Below are 9,896 nucleotides of genomic sequence, written 5' to 3'. Positions count from 1 at the left end.
ATTTATGTAGTTTATGTGGCTGTAGAGTAAGAATTCAAGCTGTAGGAAGAGTTTAAAGACGATGCGTCCTTAAAAAAAACCTCTTCCCTCACTTTAGCTGAGGTCACACACACAGTCTGAAGTCCTTGAAAAATCCATTTAAAAATCCATATAAAATAAACTATAATACTTATCAGCATGAAAAGTTAGTTAAAATATGAAGTCTAAACGAACCAGCGTGTGTTCTCTGCTTAAATATCAGTCTAAGGTATGTACATTTTTGAGCAAGACTGTATATTCAAACAGGAGCCAAAGAATCGTCAAAATTTTCCTGCCTTATATCTGGTTTTCCTATTGTAGTAATTTGTGAGATTTACATTACAGCTTTACATTATTAATAGTTCCTCATGGGTCATTGATTGCTGTTGTAGAAAGGACATTAATCAGTTACAGTTACATTATTTACTGTTTAGTGTCACCCAAATGAGGATGGGTTCCCTTCTGAGCCTGGTTCCTCTCAAGGTTTCTTCCTCATACCATCTCAGGGAGTTTTTCATTGCCACCGTCACCACAGGCTTGCTCATTAGGGATAAAATAGTTTAATTAAATTTAATAATTTATTCTCATTTCTATTAGTTATTTATTTATTTTTTATTTTCATTTTTCTCCTCCCCTTTCTGTTTCTCTTCTTTTGTAAAGCTGCTTTGAGAATGTTTATTGTAAAAGGTGCTATACGAAATAAATTGAATTAAATAGATCTGCTCCTTTACCTAAGAAACGCTGTACATAGGAAGCTAGACTAAACAAATTTTTGTTTTCAGCCTGGACTTAAACACCAAGTCTGTGAGTCCCGAACACTAACTGAATGGCTGTTCCATAACTGCAGAACTTTGTAAGAAAAAGCTCTGCTTCTTGCTGTAGCCTTTACTACTTGAGATACCAACAAATAGCCTGCACCTTTTGATCCAAAAAGGCATAGCAGTTCATAAAAAACCCAAAAGGTTGCTCAGGTGTGGTGAGACCCTTCTGTGTTTTGTAGGTCAGTAACAGTACTTTTCGCAATGTTAAAATTTTCAGGTTCACTCGGAGTAGAAGCCTGAGCTGCAGTGCTGCCGTTACCTCTGAGCTGAATTCCACTGAAATTCAGGGAAGAGATGTGCCAAAGAACCACACAGAGACAATGAATATCAAAACTCCCCAAAATTTATGGAGATTAACATGGAGTATTTCTCAGTGGTGGACAAAGTACACATCTCCTGTACTTAAGTGAAAATACAGATACCCTAGTTAAAATTATACCCCGGTAAAAGTAGAAGTCCTCAATTTGAATTTCTACTTGAGTTAAAGTACAAAAATACTTGTATCCAAATGTACTTAAGTAAAAAATACTGCACTTATCCTATCTCTAATGTCATTTTTTGTAATTAACTGTTTACTTTATGTGAGAAGAATCTGTCCCTCTACTCACACATGCCTGTTAATACAAGGTTTTACAAATGATCATGATACAGATGTATCAAAACCAGTGTGGAGAAGGTGAGGTAAATGTAATGTAACTGAAACAGTCTTATCTGGTAAGCAGGTTGTTGGAACACAGTAATCCCCAAGCGGCTGAGCATGAAGAGTACTCACAGGCACAGGTAACGATAATACCAGCCACTGGCTCGATGGCATGAGTGTGCTTTATAGTGTTCAGGTGATTGGGTGCAGGTGTTCAGTATTCTGGTGATTGGGGGCGTGGTTGCGTGGCTGTGGTCAGAGTATCCATGACATACCAGGGTGCTAGTTATTTCTCTTTAATTATTTAACTTTTAAGAGTAGCTACAATATCTAGGGTGCAGTGAAATGCTGACTAGGTAATCAGTCCCTTGATTAAGTTCTGTGTCACTGGTGTCAGACGGTGATCTAATCACGGATAATAATTCTGAGAAACTATTGGTAATCACTCTATGCTAGGAGACATAAATTTACGTTTAACATGGTCACGTGGCAAAGTGCATAAATCGTGTCTTCATACACAAGAAAAGATATCCGTGAATTGATCAACCAAGCGGAAAAATGTGTTTCTTTTCTGCTACAAGATCTGGATTCTATTTGATGCCAAACTAATGTAAATAAATCATTACCAATTTTCAAATTTCATCCTATCATGTCAGCCTTACAGTCCTGTGTTTTTGTCAATAATAAACAGAAATAAAAATTCATGTTTGTTAGTCACTAAATGCTATCGTATCTCTAAAATCAACAAGTATTTAACATTATAAAGTGTGCACTTGGCTGCAAATGGCTCAGTTTTATTAATGTTTTAATCAGTGAGTGCATAAATGTAAGTTACATTTATATTGCATACCAATACAAAGAGATGGTTTTTTTAATGTTTGTTTATTTGTTGTTTTTACAGAGAATGCACCCAAATTATCTTAAAAACTGCTCTAAATTGATGGCACAGAAGAGAAAGATCGGGACCTCCACCCATGCTTCCAGCAGTAAGCAACTGAAAGTTGACTCCGTTTTCCCAGTCAAACATGTGTCTCCAGTCACTGTGAACAAAGCTATATTGAGGTATATGCAATTTAATTCAATTCAATTCAATTTTATTTGTATAGTGCCTTTTACAATGGACATTGTCTCAAAGCAGCTTTACAAAAGAAGATAAACAGAGAAAGGAGAGAGGAAGGAAATAAATAAATAAATAAATAAATAAATAAATAAATAAATAAATAAATAGAAATAGAAATAGAAATAGAAATAGAAATAAAAATAAATTATTAAATTAAATTATTAAACTATTTTATCCTTATTTTATTTTATCCTTAATGAGCAAGCCTGTGGTGACGGTGGCAATGAAAAACTCCCTGAGATGATATGAGGAAGAAACCTTGAGAGGAACCAGGCTCAGAAGGGAACCCATCCTCATTTGGGTGACACTAAACAGTAAATAATGTAACTGTAACTGATTAATGTCCTTTCTACAACAGCAATCAATGGCCCATGAGGAACTATTAGGTCAGTCTAGTTTCTGAGGTCATTATAGACACTAATTCCTTGCTGTCACAAGCTGATCGATGAAATGGCAGATCTGTGATGGTGTGAAAGTCCCCAAGTGGCTCTGTCCATGGCTGTCTCCTGGTCCACACAGATCCATCCACAGCATCAGTGGGCACCAACAAGAGACTCCGACCAGGGGTAGGGCAGTGGTCACACTGGAATCTGGCAAACACTGGGAGCTCAGGAGTGGGGTGTATAGCTCGACAGAGAGAGAAAGAGAAAGATATTAAGTATGATTCTGATCATGTGATGTTTAAGACAATGTAGATTATGTTTAAAGTGCAGGCAGGGACTCCGGCAAGACTAGCTATGACAGCATAACTAAAAGGGAGAGCCAGAAGGTCACAGACATGAAGGCTTCCCGGGACATAAAGCGTCCAACCACTTCACAGTCAGTGACCTGAGCGACTTGTGAGGGTGGTAAGGAGACAGCATCCAAACATCCCAGTACACCAAACACTCTATGAACCTTCCAGATCTGCTCCTTTACCTAAGAAAACTATACATTAAAAGCTTGACTAAACAAATGTGTCTTCAGCCTAGACTTAAACACTGAGACTGTGTCTGAATCCCCAACACTAATTGGAAGGCTGTTCCATAATTGTGGGGCTTTTAAAGAGAAAGCTCCGCCCCCTGCTGTAGCCGTTGCTACTTGAGGTACTACCAAGTAACCAGCACCCTTTGATCGGAGTAGGCGTGGCAGACTTTAAAAGACTAAAAGATCACTCAGATACTGTGGCGCGAGACCATTTAGTGCTTTATAGGTAAGTAACAGAATTTTATAATCATATTTATAATCAATTTATAATCATGACTGGGAGCCAATATAGTGTGGCTAAAATAATAGTGATGTGTTCATATCACCTGGTTCTAGTTAGGACTCTAGCTGCTGCATTCTGGATTAACTGGAGCTTGTTCCTGCTCCTACTGGAACATCCAGACAGTAAGGCTTTACAATAATCCAACCTAGAGGTAACAAAAGCATGAACTAGTTTCTCTGCATCATGAAGTGACATCATATTTCTTATTTTGGCAAAATTTCTGAGATAAATGAAGGCTACCCGTGTGATATTATCTACATGAGCTTCAAACCAAAGACCAGCATCAATAATCACACCAAGATCTTTTACTGCTGGACAAGATAAAACAGAAAGACCCTCCACCATTACTCTGTAATCAGAAAGCTTACTTCTAGCTGCATGTGTTCCTAGTACAAGCACCTCTGTCCTGTCAGAGTTAAAGGAGGAAGTTAGTGACCATCCACTGTCTAATGTCCTTTACACATTCTTGTCTTAATAAGCTGGTGTCTCTCATCTGACTTCACTGAAACATATAGCTGTGTGTCATCGGAATAACAATGGAAGCTAATACCATGTTTACAAGTAAATATCATTCAAGGACTTCATCCTTTCAGCACTACTGATCTGCCATCATTTAAAGAGCTGATAAAGAACAGAAAGTGACTGCTACCATGAGTGAAGTTGAATGGATTGTAACCACAGTGGATTGTTGGACTGCACATAGAAAGTGATTCATTGGTGTCACTGCTCACTGGATAAACCCTGAAATTCTAATGTAAGTGTTTTTCCACTCTATTGTTGGTGGTTGTTGTATACTCTTTGATTTTTGATTTCTCCTGTAGGTTTAATCCATCAGAAATGCTGTTCTTGACAGAGTGGGCCAACACAGTGCATCCAGTTGCAAAAGTACTGAACAACTTCACAGCTCGGATGGCTGCTGCCTAGTGTCCATCAGTTAAGCTTGCAACTTCAGTGACTCCACCATTCTCTCAGGTACTGTGGCTCATTTGTGGATGCCCTACATCAAGGATTCCAAACACGATTCAAGCACATGTTTGAAGATCCTGAGGTCATCAAAGCTGCCATTCTTCTCGCCAAATTTGTCAGCATAATGACAGCATAAAATTTTGAGGAAAGAGAGAAAATTAAGCTGTATATTTTAAAATGATGACACAGACAAGAAACTCAGGAAGTGATGTCACTTCATATTTTATAAATGTAAATAGCTAATAGTGCAGAACAACCTGTTCCTGTCAGCCATATTGAAAATAAAAGACAATGAACATATGGAAGAACACAATCAAAATTTGAGAAAACGACGTGATGAACATTTCTTGTTCCCTTCTCAGTTTCCTTTCAAGAGAACTCAACACTGCAACATGGCTGATGCTATGGGAATGCTAATACCAATGCCGTCACACACCGGGAGATGTCTGTCCTGGAGATCATGAAAGGGCACAAAGAAGCAGGGAGCAGAGCACCATTAGCCCTGTAAGACCCAGGAGTGAGGTCCAGGTCCAGGTTACATAAGCTGATAAGGGTGTGCAGAAAGGACCAACCCACCACAGCACAAATTTGAATGACCCTAACCAGAGTGCTGGACAACACCTCACCTAGTGGAGTAAGCCGTAATGCCTAGAGGAGAAGCCACACAACACGCCTCATTTACATTTATATTTACATTTTTGGCATTTGGGAGGCACTCTTATACAGAGTGACGTACGAAAGTGTTCTGAAGACTCTGTCAATGAATACATTAATACTGGTTCAATAGGTCACAAACTTAGAATACCATCAGCCTAAAAACTGATTTGTTTTGTTTATTTATTTTTATGTACATACATCAATACATAAAACAAACAGGGAAAAATAAGAGCTAGTTTAAATGCTTCAGGAAGAGGTAGGTCATTTGAAGACTCGGCTGTACGAACATCTAGGGGAAGTTCATTCCACCACATCAGTGCCTTGGTGTATACCTACCTGGTACCCTGAGAGATAGTGGGACCAGTCAAGCAGTGCTAGTGAATTGGAGGGAGCAAGGTGCAGTGCAAGGAGTAATAAGAACTTTGAGGTAAGATGGTGCTGGTCCTTTCTTAACTTTGTAGGCAAGCATCAGTGTTTTCAAGGAAGGAACAGTGGTGAACCGGAGACAGGGTCATGGGCGGTCAAGGCTCATTGATGCACGTGGGGAGCGAAGGCTGGCCCGTGTGATCCGATCCAACAGACAAGCTACTGTTGCTCAAACTGCTGAACAAGCTAATGCTGGTTACTGATAGAAAGGTGTCAGAATACACAGTGCAGGACGGGTCAGGGCTGTTTTGGCAGCAAAAGGGAGACCAAGACGATAAGCAGGTGGTCATAATGTTATGCCTGATCGGTGTATGTATGCTTCTGGACCCATATCCACAGATCACCTTTTGATGTTCTTGGCTTGACACTTTTCCTTTGTGTTGTTTTGTTTGTACATTATATAGTAGAATGAATAAACTGCACTTGCTTCTGCCTGTAAGGTATCTGTAAAATACACTGACTCACAATTTATTTACGATGCCTGCACCCATTCAGATAGATGATTTATTTTTTAGAATATATTCTAATCTTTCCATCTCATCTCATATATATATATATATATATATATATATATATATATATATATATATATATATATATATATACATATATATATATAGACTGAAGGGGGTAAAGAAATCCAAATCAAGGGCATTCTACACTTGCATAAAGTTTGCCTTGTCGTCTCCCTCAGGTGAGCAACTTTTGCATTTTGATTTGTGTACTGCTGTCACCAGTAATATAATTCCTGGAAAATCTTCAGAGCTGAGCTCAATCACACCAAAGTCAGGGATGATGGCTGTTCTCTCCATCCTCGTCCTGCTGGCTCTAACAGATGCAGCCACAGGTCTGCTATGGCGAAAGCATGCTTATTATAATCAGGATATGAGCTGGACTGAAGCGCAGACGTTCTGCAGGAATAATTATACAGATCTGTCAGTTTTTGACACACAATTGGAGTTCAACAATTTCTTAAAGTACATTAGCTTTAATAAGAGTTGCTGGATCGGCTTTAGAAAAGAAAAAGGTGAGAAAACCTTTACAAAGTGGTCTAATGGACAATATGCACAGGGATTCTCAAACTGGGAAAATGGTCAACCTGACAACCTTGATTATGAAGACTGTGTGTTTACTACCAGTAAGTGGGAAAATTTAATGTGTACAGAAAATTTAAATGTCTGCTGCTACACTTGGGCACCCAAGATGATTGTGGTGCAGGAGATGAAGAACTGGGAAGAGGCTCTGATGCACTGCAGAACACACTACACTGACCTGGTAAGACTCACCTCAGTGATAGATTACATTATGGTCAGGAACAGGAGTGTGGAAATTCTGACACCCACTTTCTGGACCAGTCTACGATTCATGGATGGCTCATGGTTCTGGGTGAACAAGCAGCGTCTGGGGAGTAATGAGACATCATTGCCTTCATGCCCTGCCAGGCCTTTCCGATGTGGAGCACGAAACATTAAAGCTGGTGTCTGGGAGAACAGAGACTGTGAGGAGAAAATGAACTTCATTTGTTACCAAGATATTTGGTAAGTGACTAATATTTGCTAAATAATGGTCTTTGACTAATTCAATCAAAATGAAATGTAAATCTGATAAATCTCCATAGAACTCACTTCTTAAACGATCTCGAGGATCACTGCAATCAAGCCTGGCATGAGACGATGAAGAAACAAAGAACAGGCATGCTGAGCCGAATGTCCAAGAAACAGCATATAATATAAACTGAATTCTTACATTACAATTGTTACTTCAATACTCAATACTATATTTACTATAATACTCAATACTGGGTCTACTAATATTTACTCCAATACTATATTTAAGTGCAAAATTATGTTGTAGTAAATTGTTTCCTTTAGATGTTTGTTTAATCCACTGTACAGCATACTGTTGCCCATAGGTGTAATAGGGCATATTATAGCAACTGGCATTAACATACATGTTGTAATCTTTTTCTACATAGAAGGATATTTGTATTTTATCCTCCACTGTAGTGAAAATAAACATTAAATAAAATGGTTAAGTTTCAAGAATTGTTTTTTTTTGTGTCAGGGTAACAAGTGCTATGTATAATATTAAAATGAAATTCCTAATTGTTGTACTGTAACACCACAACAAAGAGTACAAACATATATTACCTACATCATTGCAAAGTTAAAACAAATTATAAACAAATTACAGACGATCATAGATATTTTGTGTTTTCAAAAAAGCATTCCTTTCCCCAACACTCTCCATTTAATTTGGCAGAGGTGGGAAAAATTTGCATTGATGAATGGGAGAAATTACAGAAATCAAAATGTGCAAAGCTTTTACAGATACATTAGAAACTATTCACATCTATAATTTAAGGACAACTAAATATTCTGTTACATTTTATTTCTGAGAAAGTTGGTTCATAAGGAGAATTAAAGTCAAACTTAAATCTGAAGTTGGATACTTCCTGGAGGTACTGTATGTATTACATTCAGATATTTTTATGTCATTTTAGTGGTTTTTATGCTGTTGGGGAATCCTTCCTGATCACAGCTGAGATTCCTACTTTTAAGCATCTCTGGTCATTTACATTTATGGCATTTGGCAGATAACCTTATACAGAACAATTTACAATGATCTCATTTATGTCACAAAATAACATATCCAAAAACACAACAACAATTCAGACAAACTCGAAAAGGGAGCTATAGTTTGCGAATGGAATTCTTGCTGCTGATTGGACAGACATAAAACGTCCAAGCACTTCACAGTTAGCAAACCTGAGCCACATGAGAGAGTGGTAAGGTGACAGCATCCAAACATCCTACTACACCAAACACTCTATGTCCATTAGTGATGTGTCGTTCACGAACGATTCATTCATTTTGAAAGAATCTTTCCCATGACTCGAGAACATCGAGTCATCTCGATTCGTTCATTTTGTGTTGACTGCACATGCGCAACATCGCATAAGATCAGTAAACAGAAAAGATTCGTTCACGTTTCGTGTCTTCGTGTTTGAGTCATTGAGCCGGAAACAGACAAGATTCGTTCACTTTTCGAGTCTTCGGGTTTGTACTGTGACATGACCGCTTTATTGGATACAGAAATGAGTTCATTCTCAAACATCCTTACAGTTTTTTTACTCTTACTGTTGCGTGATGCATTATAGCTTTTTATTTCCTACAGACTATAAATGTGTGAATATCTGTCATTATGGTTCTTTTCCATAACACTGAACATTTTAATAAAGAGGTGGTTAATGCTTTAAACTTCATTAGGGAAAATCATTCTTTCTTTCTTTCTTTCTTTCTTTCTTTCTTTCTTTCTTTCTTTCTTATTTATCTACTTACTTTTTATTTTATTTTATTTATTAACTTACTGTTTATTTATTCTTTGTATTATTTATCTGAATAAACATCAGCTAACCCTGCAGTGTAGAAAATAGAAATGTATAAATTCATGCATAAATCTGAGTGTTGTTCTTAATCCATATGCAGTTATTTAATAATATAGGATTTGACCTAAACATAACCTTAATGTATGAAACTAATATTAATTATTCACATTAATAGGGTTATTTGCTTTTCTGTTATGCCCGTGTGTCATTTATGAGTTTATGAGTTATCAGTATTATACCAGCAAATGCACAGTTGGTGGCAAAATAAACAACAATAGGTACTTTGTGTTTGCGGGTTTAGTTTATTTTAATAAGTAGTATTTGTTTACAGATAAAGACAGAACAGGCAAATTAGCATTTCCAAGTAAAATGTGGATTTATTTATTTATTTATTTTTAAAAAACCCTCACACACCACACATATACTCAAGAAATAATAAACAATAAAAAAGGAGACTGACAGAATTATTATTTTTCAGAAAATGTTTATTGCACAAATATTTTGATAATTTTATGATATCTTATAGTTTTATAATTTAATACCTTATAAAGTCAATAATACTAATGTAATATTGTATTTTTCATAAGATACTGAGACGGGAAGCAGTCACA

At 37.1% G+C, this 9,896-nt stretch overlaps 1 protein-coding gene and 1 long non-coding RNA gene across 2 annotated transcripts; both read left to right on the top strand.

Moving 5' to 3' along the window:
• Positions 1-2,770: 2,770 nt before the first annotated feature.
• Positions 2,771-6,380, top strand: LOC131359045 (uncharacterized). Its single transcript, XR_009205725.1, has 3 exons — positions 2,771-4,602; positions 4,670-4,820; positions 5,177-6,380. It is a non-coding gene; the product is annotated as an uncharacterized LOC131359045 (long non-coding RNA).
• Positions 6,381-6,532: 152 nt separating this feature from the next.
• On the top strand, positions 6,533-7,887 carry LOC131359037 (E-selectin-like). Its single transcript, XM_058398581.1, has 2 exons — positions 6,533-7,435; positions 7,516-7,887. Coding segments are annotated over exons 1-2 (747 nt in total). The 5' UTR covers positions 6,533-6,689; the 3' UTR covers positions 7,517-7,887.
• Positions 7,888-9,896: the final 2,009 nt, after the last annotated feature.

Source organism: Hemibagrus wyckioides, linkage group LG09 (assembly GCF_019097595.1).
Source record: "Hemibagrus wyckioides isolate EC202008001 linkage group LG09, SWU_Hwy_1.0, whole genome shotgun sequence".
In the NCBI taxonomy this organism is placed as follows: domain Eukaryota; kingdom Metazoa; phylum Chordata; class Actinopteri; order Siluriformes; family Bagridae; genus Hemibagrus; species Hemibagrus wyckioides.
The sequence above is the reverse complement of the archived record's forward strand: the minus strand, read 5'-3'. Positions and strand labels throughout refer to the sequence as shown.

Bases quoted from the DNA above. Each gene is read 5' to 3' on its own strand.
- LOC131359037 (XM_058398581.1), top strand. From the start codon at position 6,690: ATGATGGCTGTTCTCTCCATCCTCGTCCTGCTGGCTCTAACAGATGCA.